The sequence below is a fragment of the Gossypium hirsutum genome, chromosome D11 (assembly GCF_007990345.1).
Source record: "Gossypium hirsutum isolate 1008001.06 chromosome D11, Gossypium_hirsutum_v2.1, whole genome shotgun sequence".
Lineage (NCBI taxonomy): Eukaryota > Viridiplantae > Streptophyta > Magnoliopsida > Malvales > Malvaceae > Gossypium > Gossypium hirsutum.
This window is the reverse complement of record NC_053447.1, coordinates 25529725-25553917: the sequence shown is the minus strand read 5'-3', so window position 1 is coordinate 25553917 and position 24193 is coordinate 25529725. Positions and strand designations below refer to the sequence as shown.

At 32.2% G+C, this 24193-nt stretch overlaps 1 protein-coding gene across 7 annotated transcripts; it reads left to right on the top strand.

The window, feature by feature from the left end:
• The first annotated feature begins 1413 nt into the window (after nucleotides 1-1413).
• Nucleotides 1414-12727, top strand: LOC107913232 (histone-lysine N-methyltransferase CLF). Of its 7 annotated transcripts, none has more exons than XM_041103937.1 (17): nucleotides 1414-1950; nucleotides 2740-2838; nucleotides 2923-3236; nucleotides 3893-4054; nucleotides 4853-4937; nucleotides 5106-5255; nucleotides 5338-5385; nucleotides 5469-5540; nucleotides 5630-6333; nucleotides 6684-6840; nucleotides 6975-7198; nucleotides 7382-7513; nucleotides 10882-10978; nucleotides 11686-11733; nucleotides 11817-11945; nucleotides 12080-12157; nucleotides 12275-12727. In XM_041103937.1, exons 1-17 carry the CDS (start codon nucleotides 1888-1890, stop codon nucleotides 12464-12466), a joined length of 2754 nt encoding a protein of 917 aa, XP_040959871.1. In that variant the 5' UTR covers nucleotides 1414-1887; the 3' UTR covers nucleotides 12467-12727. The 7 variants fall into 7 exon arrangements, 4 of the variants coding, with proteins under 4 accessions (XP_040959871.1, XP_040959868.1, XP_040959869.1 ...); XM_041103934.1 differs by having other exon boundaries at nucleotides 5621-6333; XM_041103935.1 differs by having other exon boundaries at nucleotides 5466-5540.
• Nucleotides 12728-24193: the final 11466 nt, after the last annotated feature.

The window sequence follows — 24193 nt, the reverse complement described above, 5'->3', positions numbered from 1 at the left end:
TAATTATATAAGTTAGTGGTTAATTTTTTTTTAAATTTAAAATTTTATACTTTTTAATTATTTATGTATTTTATATTTTTAAATTTTATAATAATTTTTTGAATTTAATATAATTTATTATTTTATGTATTTTTTATATTTTTAATTTTTAGAATTAGTACTAAATTACTTAATGCATAAATATTAAGAGATAAATTTATTATAATCAAGATCAAATTAGCATAATATATAAATGTCGATAAATTTGTTATTATATTAATTTTATAGCAGTCATATCATCTTTCTATTACATAAAGACAAAAATGACAAAATTAAATAATTGAATAATTATTTTGCAACTTTTTCATAAATTGATAACTTACTAAAAATTAGATTTTTTTATAAAAATATTAAAAAAATAAAAAATCGTAAAATTTTATAAAATTCATAAAAATTAATGAGCCCTAGTTTTTTTTCAATTAAAGCCATTATATGTCGCAACACAACGTGACATGTGACAAAAAATAATAAAAAATAAAAATCAATAAAAGTTATAGAAAAATTATAAAATGCTTCTTTTGGTATGATAATTTTTATAATATTTTTTTACAAAATTTATATTTCTTTACATTTTGTATAATTTTCTTACGACTTTATAAAATTTTATAAATTTTTTATATTTCTATATATTTTATAATATTTTTATTTTTTTTATAAAAATTTACAATTTTTATATTTTTTTATGATTTTTATATATTTTTTTCTAATTTTTAGTAAAAGCATGGGCTTAATTGTTTTTTTTTGAAAAAGTTTGAGGGTCTTTTTGATGCATTTTAAAAATTCAAGTACCTAATTGAGTAAAAAAATAGGGGTTTAATTATTTTTTTAAAAGATTTGAGGACTTTTTATTGCATTTTAAAAATTTAAATACCCAAATAAGTGTAGAAAAGGAAGAAGCTTAATTACTTTTACTTTGAAAAATTTAAAAACTTTTTATATCTTTAAGCCGTAAGGACACAATTTTTCCAAAAAATTATTAAGTAAACGCACGACAGCCTTACAAATCATTTGATATCTCTTCCATAATTATTAATAGATGTAAACAATTGTTTCGTTTGGTGTCTTCAATATAATGAGATTCAAAGTCAATTCAAGTTGTGGCCAAAAGTGTTTTGTTTTTGTGGTGATTTTAATTTTATTTTAAAAATATTTGTAAGCGTATATCATTCGCTTCTAAAATGTCAACGTACGCTGGTTATGATAATTTATATTTAATAGTAATATTGAGGTTTTAAAAAGATGGAGGTTAAGTCATCATAATAACTGATTGTAATAAAAATGTAAATTATGTATTTATAAAGTTTATTAATTTCATTGAGTGGTAAAGATAATTGATAATTAATATATTTTCAGCTTTGATATACAGTACAAACTCTTGCATATTATTGAAAATTTCTTTCTATGAAATCTCAACGTTTACGTGCAAAGAAACAGAAATGGAAAAAGGAAAAAGATAAGGGAAGCAGAGAAGGGGAATTCTATCTGTCCATCCAAACAAAGGAATTGTATTTGTAGCTTCTTTATTTTCTGAAGTATGCACAGTGTAAATTTGAAACCAGATTGACACGTTTCTTTCCCCCCAAAATATATTATTTTACTTTTCCAACCCGAAATTGTAATAATTTATTGAAAATTAAATTAAAATAAGAAATTAAATATATTTCTTTAAAAAAAACAGCACAAACCTTACTCGAAAAATTTATTACCATAATGGAGATGTTACAATTAGGGCTTGAAGCTTGACCCGCCAAATCTTCTCTGTTTATCCCTCCGGCTTTGCATTCTTATGAATCGGATCCGGATCCTCAAATTTACTGTTTCGGCCTCGAACCGCCTCGTTCTTCGATAATGGCGGCGAAATCTTCGCCCTCTGCTTCTGCGGATAGATCGGGATCTCCTAAGGACTCCTCGGTATCTCTCGCTCTTTCGATTTCGCTTTCTCTACTTGACATGCATTAACTAGATCTTTCGTTTCGTTCTGATTGAACTATTTTTGTTTGACTTTTCTTTTTTTCCAATTTCTGTTTCAGAATTGTCGACCTATTTGGTAGTAAGATTCATCTGCATTTTGTTAAATGTGGCTGATTGTATTTGAATTTATTTTTGCATTTTAGGGGTTACTACTTCATTAATATGTAGTTTATATTTTACTATATACAATTATGTAGGCAAAAATGTGACTAACAGATTTTAGGGTTTGTTTTTGAGTTAGGCTATCATCTTATGTACAAGGTATATAATGTAGGTGTAGTTGTTAGAAGCTCGTGTTATGTTTGGAAACATAATTTGAAAATTAGGATTTGAATTTTATTTGTTATATAAAATTTGAGAAGGGAATGCATACATTATGTATAAAATAGTTATGATTCACTATGATTATATATTAGAATGGTATAAAACATAGATTTCGAATTCACAAATATTTATAGGCATCCATTAAATCAATGAGTTTGATAAATAATCACCAATGTTAAATTTAGATGCGCTTTATTACATAATTTACATTATCTTTGATGTACAAATTCAAAATTCGAAATCTAAGTTCCCTAATGCAACCTTAGGGGTCAGAGGTCAGTTTATTCTTCCTTTCCTTGGTTCAGTTAATTTGAAATGTATTTGTTGAAATTTTCTAGTATATGTTTGTCTCAAATGCATATTAATTTTATCATCCTTGCTATTGGATTTTTCATTTTTACACAGATGACAACTGATGAAAAAGCTCCCACTGTTAAGGAGGTTTTATTGATTATTGATTCATTAAAGACACAGCTGACAGCTGACCGATCTGTTTTTGTAAAGGTGAACTCCTAGGCTAGTTGATTATTCATCAGCTTAGAGAATGGTTATATATACTAATCAGTTTGAGTTCATTTTGGTTTCCAGAAAAGATTGGAAGAAAACAGACAAAAATTGGGTGGTATAACGTACCATCTCTACAAATTGTCAAATGAACGAAGTAGTTGGATTAGTGATACTGATAGTGCTCCGGATTTATTGACAAAGAGGCAAAATGATGCACTAGGCATGCAAAATGGTATTGATGCAAGTAATGGGGATAAGGATCGTTATAGCTGTCAAGAATCTTCTACAGCAGTTCTCATGGGATCTAGTATTCCAGTCAAGAATGCTGTTCGTCCTATTAAGCTTGCAGAAGTCAAAAAGTTGCCACCTTATACTACGTGGATATTTCTAGACAGGTTTGTGAGGTCAACTAGAGTTTTTGTCTACTTCTCTTTTTTTACTCTGTTTCTTTCATATACGGAATTAGACCATGCAATACTGAATACAAGGACTGCATGACATGGGCACGGTACAGAAAAGGTAACTGAAAAGATGACATGAAACAAAGGAATAATATGAACTAGACACGAATGCATGAATGTTGCAAAATCTATATGTAGACTTTTTAATATATCAATAACATATCAAATTTTATATTAATGTAAAATACTTTACACGCTAAAAAAAAAAAAAGAAAAAGAAAAAGAAAAAACTTTAAGCACAATTATGATTTATGAGACAACAAAATGCAAGAATGCTACATGGAAACATGAATTGCTAGGTCTATGTGGTTTTACTTATATGTTTTCACAATGACTCTTGTTTATCCAATTTTAGAAAATTTATATGAAGAATTGAAGGATTTGCTATGGGGGGGTAAAAAAGGTTGCTTGTGTTGAATAGCTGATTTTAGGAATAATTCTTTGAATTTAAATAGGAAAAGATAATAACGAACTCTTGCTCACTTAACTTGAAATTTGGTCTCTATGCTTGCAATTCTGTCCTCATCTTTTGAACCATTTTAATCTGTCTTCCCTGAGTTGTCAGTTAATTTTAATTTCTTCTATTGTAGAAATCAAAGAATGACTGAGGATCAATCAGTGGTGGGTCGAAGGAGAATTTACTATGATCAAAATGGTGGTGAAGCACTTATCTGCAGTGACAGTGAAGAGGAAGTAATTGAGGAAGATGAAGAAAAAAGAGATTTTGTGGAATCTGAAGACTTTATTGTTCGGTTGGTATAATTATATTATCTATTGTGACCATAGTCGTGTTTATGTTCCTTTTGTTTTCATTTTATTGGATTTTTTTTTTTTGCTTTTACTTACTTTTCTAGTGGAGAAACCTTGAAATGCTCTAGAAACATTTATATTTTTATGTGATTTATTGCTATGTTTTGCAAAAATTAATATTTTGTCTATGTATAAAAGATGTATTTAAATATTCAATATTAAAATATACACAATCTCCTTATTTTTAAAATAATAATTGTTAGTAGATTGATGGTTATTGGATACGTTACAAGTATAGTAAAAGAGCTGGCTAATAATTAAACTATTTTTAAAGGAAAATTAGGGGTGATGAAGACTTCTGTAGCATCTAGTTTGCTTTGATTTGTGAATGTTATTTTAGGGGTTTCTTTGTACCTTTTGGATGTTTCCCATGTTATTTTGCTTATTTAACTTCTTCTTTCTTAATAGAAAATAATCTTAGTTCTTTTCTAGAAGGAAAATAAGCTCAGTTAATTATGCTACTTTTTGCTAAATTCTAATGCCTATGTTGTTACAAATTATATTTTTTTACTACTTGGACCTGTAAACAATCTTTACAGGATGTCTTAGAAAATGTAGCATACGATTTAATTGATATAGCATTTTTGATTTGTGATATTTGTGTTCTTAAGTTGTTTATATTGACTTTGTGGACCTATAAGGCTGTAAACATATCTTACAAGGATTTTTAAAATTGTTGCCTGTAACTCAATCCAATTATAGCTTATAATTCACACATCTTCCTATCATCAACTTGCCAGAATGACTATCAAGCAAGTTGGTTTGTCTGATCCAGTACTGGAATCACTAGCACAATGTTTGTCTAGAAGTCCTTGTGAAGTCAAGGTATGATTTCCACTTTTAGCAACTGCAATATTCTTTCGAGGGGACTGTTTTTCTCTCCTATCATTTACTGATAAAACTGGTCATAGTGTAAACTTTCGTCTAGCTGTTCCCCATTTTCTTTTTGCTGGCTTTACAGAGATATGAAACACCGTCAAACATCTTATACAGGCAAGATATGAAACCCTTATGAAGGAGGAAAAGGATGCTGGGGCCTCTAAGAATGGGGATGTTGAAGTGGAAAATTGGAATTCTTTTCTTGAAAAGGATCTTGAAGCAGCTCTTGATTCTTTTGACAATTTATTTTGTAGGCGATGCCTTGTAAGAACTTTTCTTGCTCTTTATCAGTTCCGAGTTGCTTTTTGCTGTCTTTTAATTGTACCCTTCCCCCCTGTATTTGTAGGTGTTTGATTGCAGATTACATGGATGTTCTCAGGACCTTATCTTTCCTGTGAGTTGTTCATGCAATTCTAAAGATTTATATTTGTCAGAGTAGTCATAGATTCTTATTTTCTCAGTACATTATATTAGCAGGCTGACAAACAAACTCCATGGAACCATCCAGATGAAGAGAATGTGCCATGTGGCCTGCATTGCTATCGTACGGTATATGTTTGACTAATCTCTTCCCTCTTTAAAACTTGATTTACTTAATAGTTATACAGGATTGAATAATTTAATTCTAGGTTCTGAAGTTAGAAAGAAATGGAACAGTTAGCTCACCAATAGATCCCGAAGAAAAGTTAAACTCTTCATCTGATGGTGTTGGGGCTCGAACATCATCCCATAAGAAATCTTCTGGTTCATCTGCTAGGAGGAAGGTAAAATCCTGCCATAGTGAAAATGCTTCATCCAATGCTAAAAATCTTTCAGAAAGTAGTGACTCAGAGATTGGACCTAGGCATGAAGACGCCTCACCTATTCCCCAGTTATCACCTTCTAAGAATAAAATTGCTGGAAAATCTGGAATTCTCAAGAGGAATAGCAAGCGAGTTGCTGAACGTGTTTTGATTTGCATGCGCAAGAGGCAGAAAAAGATGGCAGCTTCTGCTTCTGGTTCTGCTGTGAGTGGAGGTGTTTCACCTATAGGCATTAAACTCCAATCTGATGTACAAAAAGAAAATGAAGATGTTACGTCTTCTTCACAGAACGTGAAACCTCCAAATACAGGACGATCTAGGAGGAAAGAGTGGTCATTAGGAGTCCAAGGAGAATTTTCTGAAGTTCCTTCCAGTGAGATGATTAATGGTTTGGCTCAGGCTACTAGCAATGGTGGCATGAGAAAAGAAGAGTTTTTGGATGAAAACTTATGCGAACAAGCACCAAATGATGATAAATCTTGGAAGGCTATTGAAAAAGGTCTTTTTGAGAAAGGTGTGGAGATTTTTGGCAATAACAGGTGTGTTTATGGTGTTTACATTATGTTTTAAGTTGGTTTTTATATGCAGTTGATAGAATGTGCACCGCATTTGAGTCAAGTAATTTTATGAAAGCTGTTGCCTATCTTATTGTTATTTTAACACTAAAGAATCTATTTTCATCAAACTCAACAGTAGGTCTCTTCAACATACTCATTTCCTAGTTTTTTCTATAAGATATTGTTGAAAGTAGAAGTTATGATAATTTTCTTTCCTTCTTATTCTCAAAATTTACAATCATCAGGACTCATAGCCTAAGAGTTACTTTTGGCATATGTACTTTCCAGTAAATTGATGCTGTCTACTTACAGTTTACTCTTTTTCATGGCAGCTGTTTGATTGCCAGAAATCTTTTAAATGGATTGAAGACATGCTGGGAGGTTTTCCAATACATGACCTGCTCTGGCAATAAACTTGCTTGCCATGCAGCTGATGGTGTTATGTCTCTTCTTGATGGGTATTCCAAGTTTGACCTTAATGGATCCGTGGTTAGTAATGTTATTTGACTTAGCTTTGCAGGTTTGGGCATTAGGACTTTTTGCTAGACTATATACTTCTAACATTTTCTTGTCTCTAATTTCACATTCTCTTATGTTTCTTTTTTGTTTTCTTATAACACTAGGGAAATAATGAAGTAAGACGGAGATCAAGATTCTTGCGCAGAAGGGGTAGAGTCCGTCGTTTGAAGTATACCTGGAAATCAGCTGCATATCATTCAATCAGGAAAAGGATTACTGAGAGGAAAGATCAGCCTTGCCGGCAGTATAATCCTTGTAGTTGTCAAACAGCTTGCGGAAAGCAATGTTCTTGCCTTTTAAATGGGACCTGCTGTGAAAAATATTGCGGGTGAGCTGTTACTTTTTCAAGCTATATTCCATTAAAATATTTCGTCAATTCATTCCGTCCTTGTCAATTTTGGCTTCTTTAGCTTTCTTAGATTAAGATATAGATTTATGGTATCACATATGCATTGGTTATATTTTTATGTTGGTTCACATATTCTCTCCTGATATTTGCTCGCATGTATAGATGCCCTAAGAGTTGCAAGAATCGATTTAGGGGCTGTCATTGTGCTAAAAGTCAATGTCGAAGTCGTCAGTGTCCATGCTTTGCTGCAGACAGGGAATGTGACCCAGATGTTTGTAGAAACTGTTGGGTCAGGTGAGCTCTAACTTTGATTTTCCCTTTTATTGTTGTGTTAGTAGCCTTAAATGGGAAGAAACGAATGCATCTGCATGCCTAAAAATATGCAAAAGTAGCATTGAAAAGAGATACTTATTTTCTTTGGTAGTGTTGATGTTAATTTTGTATGTTTTCTACCTCTTGGGAAAGGTTTATGTTAACTTTGGCCATGATGTAGCTTAATCTGCTTTCTCAATCATGTTTGGAGATCGTACATGCTTCCATGTATAATTTATTTCTACTATCTCACATCTATGTGCTATTAGTTTATCATCAGTAATTCATAAATCATTTCTAGAATAAACTTTTGTTATCATAATAAAATTTTTCATAGATGCTACTAATACATGAGTAACATTTTAGCATCTTGAACCAAAATGTAGTTTCTGCTAGTAGTGGCTTTTCTGCTTTTGAATACAAGAGCACAATGTCCATTCTATGTTCTTTGGGGGTTTTAGGTGCATCTTGATTTTAAAATTCTGGGATATGTGAGTTAGATCAACACTTATAATGCTATTATGATGCTTGGAATCTGTAAATTACTAGAAATTAGGAAGCTAGAAATCAGGAAATGATACTGAGTAATAAAGATGAAATAATATCCCTAAACTAACTCCTAAAATCTAGAAATTAATAAATTGATTAACTGTCAACATTTCCCCTCAATCTGGTGAATAGATGTTCATCTTGGTCTAGGGAGCCCCTTTGTAAGGGCATCCGTTACCTGTTGTTTGCTAGGCACATAGGTCAAGCAAATTACCTCCCCATCTATTTTTTCTTTGATAAAATGTTGATCTATCTCAACATGCTTCATTCGGTGGTGATGAACTGGATTATGTGCAATATTTATGGATGCCTTATTGTCACAAAATAGCTTCATAGGTCCTATACTAGGCACATTTGGTTCTTCCATTAACCTCTTTACCCAAATCAGCTCACTAAGTTCCCAGTGCAAGGGCTCTGAATTCAGCCTCTGCTACTGCGAGCTACAACCAGTTGTTGCTTGCTTCTCCAAGTAACCAAATTCCTCCAAATCAGCTTACAATAACTTGATCTGGACCTCCTATCTTTGACTAAACTTGCCCAATATGCATCAGTAAATGCCCCCTCACTTCTCTGGTAAATTTTCTTGAAGAACAAACCCTTTACCTGAAGTTGATTTTAGATATAGTAGGGTTTGATTGACTGCTTCAAGATGCCCTTGACACAGAGAATGCATGTACTGGTTGACTACACTTAAACAAAAATTGCAATATCTGGTATTGTGTGAGAAATGTCCCCGCTAGATGTTGATATCTCCCCTGGACTCCCATTGCCTGCTTTTCCAAGCTTCATATTCACAACTATGGGTGTTTCAGCTGGCTTGCAACCAAGCATTCCAGTTTTATTTAAAAGATCCAGTATATATTTTCTTTGAGAGACAAATACCACTGTTGCTTTTTTCCACTTCCATTCCTAGAAAATTTCGTAATTGCCCGAGATCTTTGATTTCAAATTCACTTCTAGGAGTCTTCTTAAGCCTCTCCATTTCTGTTGTGTCATCTCCTGTTAAGATAATATCATCCACATACACAATCAAGATAGTTTTGTTACTATTATGTGAATGTTTGAAAAAAAAAAGAGTATGATCAGTCTGCCCCAAGGTTTTTAGAACTGGACCGGTGGTCAAACCGATCCGATCGGTTCAATTGAATAAATTATTAAAAATCATAAACATTAAAAAAATAGAAAAGGCCGGTTCAACCTGTTTTTTAGCCTGGCTCATACCGGTTTGTAGGTCAACCAGTTCAATCCCTTATTCTGGACCGGTACCCTGGCTAGTTTCCCATCCAACTGTCTAATTGGCTAATCCGGTTCTGAAAACTGTGGTCTGCCCTTGATGATAACCTTGCCACTTTATAGTCTCTGCAAATCGATCAAACCATGCTCTAGGAAATGTTTAAACCATAAAGTGACTTCTTCAGTTTGCATACCTCTGTGTTGCCAGGCGTCCTATCAAAACCTAGAGGCAAGTCCATGTAGGCCTCCTCATCAAGTTCTTCTTTGAGGAAGGCATTTTTTATGTCCATTTGATGTAGTGCCCAGTTGAGATTAGATGCTAGAGGCAAATCAATGTAAGGCCTCCTCATCGATAATTAAATTGAAATATTCTCAACCAGTATCTGTTAGAAGAATTTGATTGACCTGTCAAACTGATTTTTAACCATTTTGTGGAATGCTGGAAAATGAAGGTTGCATTTGACTTTTCTTTGAGAGGGTATGCCCAACATGCTCTAGAATGGTCTAAATAAAGGTTATGAACCATTGTGTTCTTGAAATACTATTTACCCTCGAGGGACCCCAAATGTCACTGTGAATAAATGAAGAAGGCTTAGATGACCTGTATGGTTGACTTGGATAAAGAGTACGTGTATGTTTGGCTAATATACAAGTTTCACAACAAAAGAATTGATATCTTTGTTTATAAATAGAGATGGAAACAAGTTTTAAGAAAGGGAAAACTAGGAAGACCTAACCTATTATGCCATAACATAACTTTACTAGAAGCCAATTGACCACTTAGTACAGCCAGAGCTTACTTGTCTGTTATCCTTAAGATAGTACAGCCCATCTCGCATCTTAGCATTGCCAATCCTCCTTCCCAACAGTAAATCCCGAAATTCAGCAAATGATGGATAAAACCTAGGCACACAATTTAAACAATTTGTTAATTTGCTAATAAGCACTAAATTGCATTTTAAGCGTGGAACATGAAGTACAGATAGTGTCATTTCCGCCAACTTTACAGAACCTTTTTCCAGCAACAGGTAATAAAGTACCATCAGCAACCGTAGTTTTTAAGTTTTCCAGGCAAGGAGTATGGGTAGAAAAAAACTTTATAGTAAACTGTCATATGATCTGAAGCTTTTAGACAAGTAGGAGGAAAAACAATTATCTTTCTAGGCTACCCCTAGAAGGTTTAAATAATACCCTTGAAGAACCCTCTAGAGTTGCATCTGCCATGACTGTTCTATTAAAAAATCAGAGAAAAAAATGGCTCTTGATACCATGTAAACAGAGAATAGAAAGAATGTCTGTAAAAGAGAATAGAAAGAAATTACTGTTATTTTTCATTAAAAAATTCTAGGCTATTTATATGCAAGAACTATCTTATTATGATTCTTAGAGTCTGTAAATTACTAGAAACTAGGAAGCTGGAAGTCGAGAAATGATACCGAGTGATAAATATGAAATAATATCCCTAAACTAACTCCTAAAAATATGATTAATAAATTGATGAACTGTTAACATATACACATATTTCAACTTTCCATATTAGCATCTTATCCTTGAAATTGACCTTGCAGTTGTGCAGATGGCACTGGTACTCTTGGAGTTCCTCCACAAAGAGGTGACAATTATGAATGCAGAAACATGAAGCTTCTTCTCAAACAACAGCAAAGGGTAATAGCGTTTTATCTTCATTCTCATTTTGTTATTCCCAGATAGATGAGTGCCTATTGGCTTGGTGTGTGAATATGCTTCAATATATAGTTTTAAATATTCAAGGAAGACTGAATTAATTAGTCCCCCCTTGTTTTGTTCACTCCAGTTTTAATAAATCAAATGGACTCCTCTGAAACATTGATATATCACTCTTGTTTAAGGTCTCCAGAACTGGGACATGACTGTTCAAAGCTATTCCGTTAATATATAAGATCTTGTGTTCTTATTTGCCTCAAGAAATGAATAGTGATTGCATTTGGGCCTTAAAGCACCTGGAAGTGACAATGAGGATTTAAAACTTTTTGTGGCATAGAAAATGTTGTTCTATAGACAGCATATAAGAAGCACCATGCTTATCTGAGGCCAGGAGTGGACTGCTTTGGGGCATTACCGCATTACTACTTGAATAATCCTTCATTCTGATGCTTTTTATATTCTCAAGGGGTGGGATGGGTGGGCAGGTTGGAGGATAACTGGTAGTGGGTGGACAAACATATAATAAAATCCATTTTATTACCTTCTAGAAAATATAAAATGGAAGTGTCCTTTTTGTGCTTATTCCGTGTGTAGCAGAGCTGTTCTGTTTGTCACTGACTAGAAAAATATGTGAGTCAATAAAAGTTACATATATGTGTTGACAAGACTTGCCTGCGATATATGCACAGGTCTTGCTTGGAAGATCAGATGTTTCTGGATGGGGAGCTTTCTTGAAGGTAATACATGATTTGTCAACTTGATTTTTCTTAAGTCTTTTCTTTCTGTTTTACACACTGTTTAAATTTTGGGCATTCTTCAGAATAGTGTTGGCAAGCATGAATACCTTGGTGAGTACACTGGGGAACTGATTTCACATAGGGAAGCGGATAAACGTGGAAAGATATATGACCGTGAAAATTCTTCATTTCTCTTCAACCTGAATGATCAGGCATGCCCTTAAATATTTTCACCTTTTTTTATTTTTTTTTGGGGGGGGGGCAGGGAAGGGGGTAAGATGTAGTATCTTCTCTCTTTCCATGTACTTAGCAAATGCTAATTCATTGGATATGTAATCCTTTTCAGTTTGTTCTTGATGCTTATCGAAAGGGTGACAAGTTGAAGTTTGCGAATCATTCTCCTGATCCTAATTGCTATGCAAAGGTACACTATATTTTGCCTGCAGGAAATACCTTGTTTGTCTAGAATGCCTGGACATTAAATTATGTGTTTTTTTTTCTATTTCTGATTTCATCCTGACGCCGAGCCATCTCGCTGCAGGTCATTATGGTTGCTGGGGATCACCGGGTGGGAATATTTGCGAAAGAACGAATTAATGCTGGAGAGGAACTTTTCTATGACTATCGTTATGAGCCTGACAGAGCTCCTGCATGGGCAAGAAAGCCCGAGGCATCTGGTTCCAAAAAAGAGGAAGTTGCTCCTTCAAGTGGACGTGCCAAGAAGCTTGCTTAACCCAACCATTCATTTAAATCCTAAATTCAAAATTCTTTTGCCATTCTTTCACAGGTAGAAGGATCATTCTCATTCTCATTGATAGATGATAGGAGAGGTGAATATTCTCTCATTTTGTTGGGCACTCCATTGTCATCTCTACCTATAACTTATTTGATTTTTTTTTTAAATATATGCTTTATTGCAATCTTGAACTGGGGAAAAAACAAAGAACTCGCCACTTACCATCTTTCAATGGATCAACCTCACTTTGAAATGCCATCTTTCAATAGTAGAGATCTTTTTGTTATGAGAGGGTGAGTGTTGCTGTATAAGAAATTAAGAAAACAACGCAAGTGTAATTAATCCAAACTAAATGAATGATTAAATAGATATTAATTTATAAAATTTAAAATAGATAATCAATTTATTAATTTATAAAATTTAACATAGATAATCGATTTTGTTGTATATACACTTAGAATTCTGAAGTTAAATATTCTATAAAAAATATAGAAGTGGAACAAATGTACACACTACAAAACTACGAGGTAACATCTTGAAAGTATTAATCCAATGCCTACTCAGTTTGTGAGTGGAATTGAATTAATGATGGTTAGTTGTTTATGTATTTATTTTTTTGGTGATTAATTATTCATAAGTAAAGTAAAAATAGTAAAAGAATACAAAAGTAATTTTAGTTGCAGTGATTTTGGTTAATTATAACAATAGTGATCTAATTATTAGCGTATTTTTGTTTTGGTTACCTAAGTTTAATTTTTTTATTCTAGTCATTAATATTATTAAAATTTAATATTTTGGTCACTCTCAGTTAGAGTTGTTTATGGGTCGGGTCGGACCTAAGTATGATATTAGCATACTTTATATTTGTCAAACTTGACTCGACCCAAAATATTGGTTTAAAATTTTGTCCAAACCTGTCCATAATATATTTTAGTTGCAAAAGACTAGCTCAAGTCTATTTTAAGTCTGCTTATATTATTTTTTTAATTTTTTTAAATATATTATATTTTTAATATTTAATAATTATACATAATTTATTTATTCAAATTTTTTATATAGTCATCTTAACATTATTTTAATGTTTACATTAGAGTGATTATATATTTAGTATATGTTTATTTTTTTAATATGTTCTAAATTATATAATAAATAAAAATAACATAATATAAAATATTATAAATTTAAAAATGGATTGGGCTAGACTCGGGCCTTAAATGTTCATAATTTAAATAAGCCTAATTTTATTGTTTAAGTCCATTTTTTGGGCTTAATATTTTTGCCTAAATCCTCCCAAATTTTGGGCAGGCTTTCGAGCTTGAATAAGTAGCCCGATCCATGAATAGGTCTACTCCTAGTGCCTTTCTTTTATTGGCATAATAATAAGTTCACCCTCTAATATTTATAAATTTTGTCAATTTAGTCCTAAATCTAAAGAATCCAACAAATTTAGCTTTCAACTTTACACATTTTGCCAATTTTGTCTTGATTCTTAAAAGTAAAAATTTTAATTTTTTTAAAAGTTCATTTTTTGATAAAAATGCCTGCAAAATTATAAATTGTTGATTATTAATTTCTCTTTTTCTGACATGAAATTTATTTATTAAAATAATACATTTAGAAATAAAATATTTAAAAACCACAAATAAGACTTAAATCAAATTCAAAATATTTCTTTTTTAGTTTATTTTATAAATAAAAAAATTAATATACGTTTGGCCTTTCTCCTTGGTCATTGTCAAATTTGTCAAGCATTAGGCACAACCCTTGCCCAAAACCACTGGCACCAATAACCCTTACTCTAAATTTCTTGATTTTTAAATCCTTTATTATCGCGTCATCAAACTAGGAATTGGTTGTGGAGCTGCCGACATGGCCTTCCACCTCTTAAGTTTTCAAAACCTTATTCTCACTTATATATTTCCAATTATACTCTCCCTCAAACATAACCTCAAATACAACAAACTCGTTATGGGCAACAACTTAAAGATATCGATTCCCACACTTTTTGACCTCAAGCTGTAGTTTTTGACCCAACTTGAACATGGTGGTCGTTAATGTTGGAAAAAAAAGGAAAAGTTGAATATGCATAATTCTTCTTTATGGGTTTTCCCTTGAATTGTTTTATTTATAAGAATATTAAAATTATTTTTTAATAAATTAATTAATTTTATGTTAGGAAATAAGAAAAAATAGTTATTCATTTATTTATAAACATTTATTTATAATTTTATATGTATTTTTTTTATAAAATCTTATGTATTTTTATCGAAAAATAAACTTTTAAACAATTTTTTATTTTTAAAGTTTTTTAATTTTTAATTTTTAAATATCAAGACTAAATTGACAAAATGTGTAAAGTTCATGGTTAAATTTGTTGAAGTTTTTAGATTTGAAACTAAAGTTATAGAATTTATAAACATTGGAAGGCTAAATTTGTCATCATGCCAAAAAAAAAGGCCACCATTAGTGATTTAATAGGGAAGTGACCAAAATATTAAATTTCGATAACGTTAGTGACTAAAGTAGAAAATTTTAAACTTAGATGAACAAAATAGAAACACGATAATAGTTGAGTGACTATTTTTAGAGTTTATCCTGATTTTTTTTTTCTGCAATAAGTAGGGGCACTTTTTTTTTAAGTGTGAAAATGGGAGAAGTGAGTTAATAAAAAATATGGTTTCTTTTAAAAAAGAAATAGAAATATTAAAATTTCTTATAAATATATTGTATTTAATTTATAATTTATTTTTTAATTAATTTACTAATTGAATCAATCTCACTTAGTAAGTGTAGTATTTTATTGACCTTAGGGACAGGATGAGGCCTAAAGGTGAGCTAACATACTTAATGAGTGTGCATGAGACCATTCAAAGACATAAGAACTCATGGCTAGTCGCTGTGTTGCAACATGAGATTGCAACATGAGAAGTTTAATGTCACAACATAGGGAGTAGAATACAAGAATATTAAGTTTATCTTGGTGTTGCGACACATCCCTGAAGCCACCTCTAAACCAGAGCATACTGCCTTCGATGTCACGACACAGACACTAGGGTGTCGTGACACCGGTCCTATACGGGATTAATTACGAGTCAAGAGCATTTTGGTCTGTACAATATAAATTAAACACGAAAACGTCAGCTAACCTAAGGTTGAGGATGACGGCTACCCTAAATCTATAAATAGGCTCAGTTAGCACTTGGTTAAGGACAACTTTTCATATTTTAAGTTTTTCTCTGTAATTTTAGTTTTAGTTTTTCTTTCTCTTAGGTTTTAGATTTATTTTACAATTCTTTTCATTACTGTTCTTTGGAGAACATGATCTGTAAACGTGATCAAAATATTGTGGATTCCGTGCTTCATTCAAATACATCTCAGGATTTTTCCTAAACTCTGTTCATGAATTGTTTTTAATGTTCATCTTATTTATCAAGTTTATTGTGTTTATGAGATCCATGAGAAACTAATCCTCTTATAAGAGATTAGTGAGTGGAGATGTGATTAATTAATTGCTATGTAGGGTTTTCTTAGTGGATCAACTATTTGGGAGAGGAAGAACTTAAATATAACACCTTTAACCCGTATCCTTCACCGGAATAGGATTACGGAGCCTTACCAGAAAATTTTAACTTAAAACATTCGATTAAAATCATTATAAAACACATCATATTCCATTCAAACACATGCATAACGTCCCTTTTTCGAGCCTTCGAGGCCTTAAAAACACTTTAGAAATGATTCGGGACTAAATTGAAAACATTTAGAACTTCATGGTAAAAGATAGAAAAATTTATGCTATAGGGGTCACATGGCCGTGTGGCCAGGCCGTGTGACTCACACGGCTGAGACACATACCCATGTCTTAGGTAGTGTGGGCATTTGAAGTAGGGACACACGACCATGTCCCACCCCATGTCTGTGCTTGTGTAACTCTCTAACTTGGTTCACATGACCAAGCCACACGCCCGTGTACCAGGTCGTGTTACTCTTGAAATATAGCCTTTAAAAACCTACAGGGGACATATGGCCATGTCGCGTGACCGTGTGTCACACACATGGCTGAGACACACGCTCGTGTCTTAGGCCGTGTGGACAAGAAATAGGCTAATTTCAAGCCATTCCTTTCACCCATTGCAAGCTCACACCTATAAGACATTTGCACATACAATCAAGCTTCAAAACATACCTAAAACATGCTTAATAAAACCAAATTGAATACCAAATTCCAATAAACCAATATGCCATATAGGCATTTCAAATGCAAACATACAATTTGTCTAAACATATACATGTACTTAACACATTTCATTCATCAACACTTAATTCATTTTCTATTACAAAACTCATCATAATTTGACCACATTTATACCATTACCAATAGTTCATATCTACCTCAAAGCATACTCCAATTGGTCTCATTATAAACATACCAAATGGTCATTCCAAACATGCCTAAACATAAGCATATTTAACTATACCATATTAGATTCATGCCATATCAAAATAACTTTACCATTTGGACTATTTCTCACATATAATCAAAACCATCAAAATGACACAAATCTATTCATTTCCAAATGGTATCAACAACCAACATTTATTCATACCATATTTCAATCATACACATCTATTCAAAACTTTTCTAAAGCATACTATAACTTGACCATGTTGAGGTCAATTCATCACCTATCACTTTGGCCATTTAAAAATGCATTAACACATTATCAAAATAACACACATCAATAAGGAATCAAAAATACCAAGTTTACATCAACCAAAATGACATATACATGTCAAACTTATCAATTACCATAAACCACAAGTCCACCTATACATGCCATTATAACCTTGATCAAGACTCTACCGATAAAATTGATGGATAGCGTGATGGATCTCCAACTAGCTTCCAACTCAATCGAGCTTTTGATAATCTGTAAAGTAAAGAAAAATAACTACGTAAGCAATGTATGCTTAGTAAGCTCGTATAAACTTTAAGCATAAAAATTTCATTTCGATAATAAACTTATTAGAATAGACATAACCCTATGCCAATGCTAAAATTCATAAATCTATATGATCATCGACTCACAAATGAGTAAATTCATTAATGTCACATATATTTATAATATATAACGTGATAGGATTTTATGGGACATAATGTATAACCATAAACCTTTCTATAAGATTATACACATTTCAATTTAGTTACTTTCCATTCTATTCCCAATGCTTATCATAAGCCTAAACGGCATTATCAATTCCCGACTTAGTGTATTTACCCTTGATATAAATATATTCATCCATAGCATGCGCAATTTGCTCACATATAAATACATCATTTATCACAGTAAACTTTTTATAACATCATAATACATCCCAATTACGTACTTAGCATTTCATTTCATTTTCTTACCCGTTTCATATGCATAATACAAACATAATCATAAACATCAATCATATCCACAAGCTTGACATAAGCCTAAGCACATCTACAAACATGTTAGTTCATTTAAACATGATTCATATGAATTTGACATGGACAACCATTGTACTTGAGCACAACTTAATTAGATTTATCATCCATCTCATAACATATCATGTTTTTCATGTATCACCATTTCAATGAGTTTCATGCATACATATCTTAATTCATATTGAACACTTACCATTTCATTTGTATAACATATAAGACATAAATATAGCATTAACCATATTCACAAGTTAGTGATTAAACATATAACTTAGCAAAAATCACCACATGATAAAATAACTTTCATGAATGCAACATAGAAGCATTCATACTTTTCATGAGCATGGCTATACACACTTTAATCATCAACAACTCATACCTTTCCATACTTTCATGACATTGCCAATCGGAACACTTACTGTTCCTTCCCTTTGTATGCTCGTTGAACCACTTAGAATAATACCAGATATGTGGGAAAGCTTACACAAAGTGTGCTAAACATATAGTCGTAGCTCACACGAGCTGTAAAATGGGCCTGCTCACACAAGCTGTCGGTCAGAATGTAAGCTACACGATGCTGCTTACACAAGCTATCGAGTATCTGTAACTAATGCTGGACCTCAGCCATCGGTAGGACATTCAAGACTAGCACCCGAAACATAGCAACCTGGGTTTGCTTACACAAGCTACCGGTCGGAACGTAGCTACACGGTGTTGCTCACACAAGCTGTTAAGTATCCGCAACACATGCTGGAACTCAGCCACCGATAGGACATTCAAGACTAGCACCCGAAACATGGTAATCCTAATGACATGTCATCTGTATCCTATATATTCCTAAGGTTCAAATGGGACTCAATAGTCGTCGTACGTCGTTGAGTTTCCATTGTTTCTTGACAAGGTAAATTGCATAATAATATATATATTGATTCAATCACAATAGAATCACATGCTAACATTCAATTAATCAACATTATACAGAATTCAATTCATACGAACTTACCTGGCTAAATTGCAAAAATGATAAAGTACAGGGGCATTTTGGTAATTTTTATTCTCGATTTTCCACTCGATCTTGATCTAAATTAATAATTTCATTTAATATATTAATTTAGACAGTAAAAAAATGTACTTTATGCTATTTAGTCATTTATGACATTTTTACAAAATTACCCCTAAAGTTGTACTTTTATTCAATTTAGTCTTTGAGCCTAAAACATGCAAATTAACCATTTTTATTGAAATTTCACACTATCCGAACACTTATGGTATAAAAAACAGCCCATTCATGCAAAAATTTCACATCAAATCCTTGAATTTTTACTATTTTAACAATTTAGTCCCTAATCGATAAATTCATCAAAAATCACTTAATAAATACTTTTAAATAACAACTAATATCTAAAATTCATAATTTAACATCTAGAATCACAAGTTTCATTAATGGAAACATTAAAAATCTTTAACAATTTCAAAATCCAAGGTACGGGCTAGCTGGACCTAGTTGTAATGATCTCAAAAATATAAAAATTTAAAGAAATGGGTGAAAAATGGCTTACCAATTTGGCTTTTCAAATTTCCGAAACTCCAAGGTTAACAATGGCTTCTTTCTCCCTTAATAATCGGTGAAGAAGACAATGTAAAAGATGAATAAACAATTTGGTTTTATTTATTTTAATTTTAATTATCAAATTGCCATTTAACCTTGGTTAACAATTAAATAAAACACCAATTTCAGGTCCATAATTGTCCACTAACTCCTTGAATGGTCTAATTATCATTTAATTCCCTTTTTGTTTATTAAATTAACCATTTAATCACTCAAATCAAAAAGTGATCAAATTTTACATCTTTTACGATTTAGTCCTTTTTAATTAATTAACTATCGAAACGTTAAAAATTTTCAATAGAACTGTGATACCACCTTAATGACACTCTGTAAATATTTATGAAAATATTTACGGCTTGGTTTATAGAAATGAGGTCTCGATACCTCCTTTTATAAAACCACTTGACCTTAGGGTCTTACCACTTGAACTTAATAAATCGCTTATATAACATAATTTATCAAATCAAAAACCTTTTTAAAATCACATTGGACTCTTAAATATTAAATAATAATATTTACAAACTTACTCGTCAGATTTGGTGGCCCTGAAACCACTATTTTCGACACCACCAAAAAATAGGCTGTTCCATTAAACCTTAGGCTTGACGACCCTAAGAAATCATTTAGGTGATAATTAACCCAAAATTGGTATGACCTATCTGTTAACACCTTAGCCCCAAAATAGTTTGGACTGTGAGGTCGAGAGGTATGTAGTTCTTACCGACTTGTTTGTTTAGTAGAAGATCAAGAGATCTTGCTAGGGTAACGACTAGTTGATTGAATAGAAACCTGAAATAAGAATTAATTATGACCACTGAAGCGAGCTAATCACCCATGTCTAGATCTGATTAAGTTTATAAGTTAGTTTTTCGAAGTCTCTTTTATTTGTGCTATTTTTATTTTATTTCTTATCAAAAACCAAAATTTTTCCTTTATATTTTATAGTAATATAATTTATTTAAATTAATAATTACTCCTATTTGTGTTTAGGTTAACATTAATTTAGTACTCGCCTCTCTTGGGTACGATCCTCAGAGTACTCACCTACTTCATTGTGAAAACTATATTACAACTTGACCCGTATACTTGCGAATACCACCTCAGTTCTACATTTTAAATTGTAGTATTTACACTTTGGCCGTTGGTATGTTCGAAGGCGGTCAAGTTGTTGACGCTATTGCTGGGGAGGCAACGTTATTAAATTAAATTAAATTTCTACATTTTAATAGACTAATTAGGAAAATTTTAAATTATAGATACGATCTTAGTTTTTTTATTTACTTATTTATTATAGTTTACTATTAATTTATTCTTCTTTAAGAAATCTTAGCACATACCCTTGAAAAGAGGGAAGAGACCTGCATAAATAGCCATTGAGACCCGTTCAACAATACCATGGACAATTTTGACTACATGTGGTTCGATGATGAAATAGATTATGACGATGAAATTTATGAAGAAGGAGTTTATGAAGAATGAGAAATTCAGGAAAATCAGAGAGTGTTAATGTTAGAACTAAGCCAGCTAGGAGATGAAGTCTCAACATATTAGCAGGACAGCAACAAGAGTACAAATATAGACATATCTTGTCACGGGTTTGATCAAACTCAAAGCAAAAGAAAAGATGAAAAGGAAAACCCAACAAAAACAATATCCTGGAAAGATAAAATCTTAAGTAGCCAGGCACCACTGATTTGGGAACACAACCAAAAGGAACTAAGTAAACTCAATGAGGAGATAATGGAGCAAAAGGATGTTCAAGTTGAGACAAAGCCAATAAAAGAGTTGACAGCTGAATGTAATAATGAATCAAAAACTAAATTTTCCCTCTTGACAACATAGATTTAATCACAATTAGAGGATAAACAACATCAAGAAATAAGTGAAGAGGTAAGTTTCTCATTCCTACTTCAATAATTCTATGAGATGTTAACCTTTATAAAACCGATAGTGGAATTGCCAAAGCCTTCAAACTCTATAAGAGAAATTAGGAAAGAATGTGACAATTGCAAAGAGGATGACACATTCAACATAGATACATTTTGCAAAATAATCATCCTTAATCAGACACCTCAAAAATTCAAAAGCTTAGGGAGTTTCACGATATTAACCAAGCTAGGGACTATACATGTTGACAGCGTCTCAAGCGACTTAGAAGTTTTTTTTTTAATTAGATAACCCTACCAAGTAAGAAACTAGAGTTAAGGGAACTAGAAAGCACCCACTTCTTAATAGAACCATACGATAAAGTCGACACTCAATTGAGACAAATTTTGAAAGAGGAAATAATTGAACAACGTAGGTATAAGATGTGGACCGAAAATATAACTCTAGATTTCAAGGTAAACGTGGAAATATCCCTTCTACTAAGATTCTTTTTATAGACCTTATAAAAATTATTAATGAATCCAAGAAAAGAGAAATCAAGGGTGGAAGTGAAATATACCGTGGGAGTGCTTCACAAAATTAGGACTACAAGAGGTATTCAGGACTACTAGGTTACAGAATATTTATAAACGTGGCTAATTACTTTGATCTGTGGAACGTGTTCTCAGTGATAAATGTAGGATGAAAGAACATATTCAAGGATCGGGATAAACGAAGAAAATTAGAATGGCATGACGGATGCTAGACTAATACCGACAGAAACAAAACCAAAGAAGCATCCACGTATACACTGCCAGAGTTGACGGATGAATCTGCCAGCAAAACTTAATATTTTCAAACTGAATTAAAATTTTATGTATATTATTTTACTTTTTAACTAACCAATAATTTAAAATATAATTTTTTTAAATTGATGTTTAATACAAACTGAAACACTTTGAGAATTGAGAATTGTGGATGAAACAGAGTCAGTGTCGCAACACTGACGACAGACTTAAGAAATCGAGAAAATGGTCTTGATGTCGCGACATAGAGTTAAAAAAAATCAAACGTGACATCGGTATCCTGCCAAGGAATTCGTGCACGGAACATTTGTGTCATGACATAGATGCAATTTTTTGTAGGGTCGACTTGACCCATTGTGCAACCTGCCTACTATATCCCTAATTTTCCTAATTTTTAATTCTAAAACACCGAAATATCTAAAACCCTTTTTAACCAAAGTTTTAAACCCTCTTGAGCTTCAAATCCTTTCCAAAAATTTTCAAAAACTTTAAACCTTTATACGTCAAAACCCCTATTTTATTATTCTTCTTCTTCTTATATTTCTACAAATTTCCTCTTCTTTTTGTAATATTATTTGGTGCAAGAACTAAGAGTATAACATTGACAAAGCAAACCACAACAAAGCTTTTAAAGGAATTCAAATAATTAATCGAGGTTAAGGGTTTATAACTTATTTTTACTATTTCATTGAATACATTGCTTGATGGTTTGTTAGTTTCTAGAGTACGACTACATTGAATATGCCGCCTAAGAAGCCTAGGAAAACAAATACACAAGAACCACCAACAATCTCGAATCCTTTAAAATTTTGAAATCACAATGCTTAAAAATATTTCCTCGAACTTCAAGGTAAAACCTTTATTCAGGAAAGAGGATTTGAACCATCGATGGTTTTGTGCAATGAAATTTGGTCTTTAGTCTGGTATCATAGATGAGAGCATTTTTGTACAATCCCAATAAAAAATGTTGCTATTCCTCTTATGGAAGAATTTTATGCTACTCTTAGGGACGAAAAAACCCGAAGACAACATGGTGTCATGTGGAAAACGATAATAGTATGAGGAAAGGACGTGCCATTCTCCCCGAAAAGATTTGTAAATATTACGATGCCCCATGCTATGAATTTTATTTTTAAAAAAATATTGATTTAACGGAATTTAAAGATATCGATATAGAAAGTATTGTCAAATATTTAACTGAAAATAGAGGAGAATGTAACCTCCACCCAGATATTGGATTTCTAACTAATTTGAATCAAGCCATAATGTTCCCAATCGCTAAAATATGGATGCAATTTATTTGCACTAGAATTAGCCTGCTCTTAATGTTTCTAATTTCAATACTTTCTGAGCTATTTTATTGTAGGGAATCTTGTAGAAGAAACAAATATGCATTGGGGAATGAATCCATCAAAGTATGAAGAGATGTGTTAGTGGCCAAAAGGTTGAGATTTTCTTTCCCCACCTCGTGATGGCACTTTGCAAGAATGCAAAGGTTCTAATTGAAGAAAACAAGTAAGTCATGAGGTCAAGAAAGAGTTTGATAAGCAATTCCATATATACTCAATTTTTCGAGCTTAGTCAGAAACAAATCAAATATTAGAACCAAAGAAGAAAACAAAATATGGATGTTCCCACGTTTCTGAAGAGAAACCAACAACAAAAGCGAGGAAATGAATGGAAAAAGAAGATTCAAAACTAGAATGGATGATTAAATGGATGCAAGAATTAGGACCGATAATTATAGAGTTCACACGACAAAATAATCTCAAAGAACCAAATTACCTGCTGAACATATATGCATTCAGACCAGTCTATATTTACTCAAGAAGTGAAGACAAGGAACAAAAAAACAACGAAGAAGAAGAGAATGAAGAGGCCACCGAGCAAGAATTTTAAAGGGGGAGGATGATGATTACGAGGTGACATTCCAAACACAATAATCTACGCCAAAAGGACTAATCATCCGAAGC

What these genes read in the sequence shown, in the direction of transcription:
- LOC107913232 (XM_041103933.1), top strand. Translation starts at nt 1,888, where the DNA reads ATGGCGGCGAAATCTTCGCCCTCTGCTTCTGCGGATAGATCGGGATCT. An exon ending in GATCTCCTAAGGACTCCTCG is followed by an intron (nt 1,951 to 2,739) that starts GTATCTCTCGCT and finishes ATTTTTACACAG; the next exon opens with ATGACAACTGATGAAAAAGC. An exon ending in GATGGGGAGCTTTCTTGAAG is followed by an intron (nt 11,734 to 11,816) that starts GTAATACATGAT and finishes GGCATTCTTCAG; the next exon opens with AATAGTGTTGGCAAGCATGA.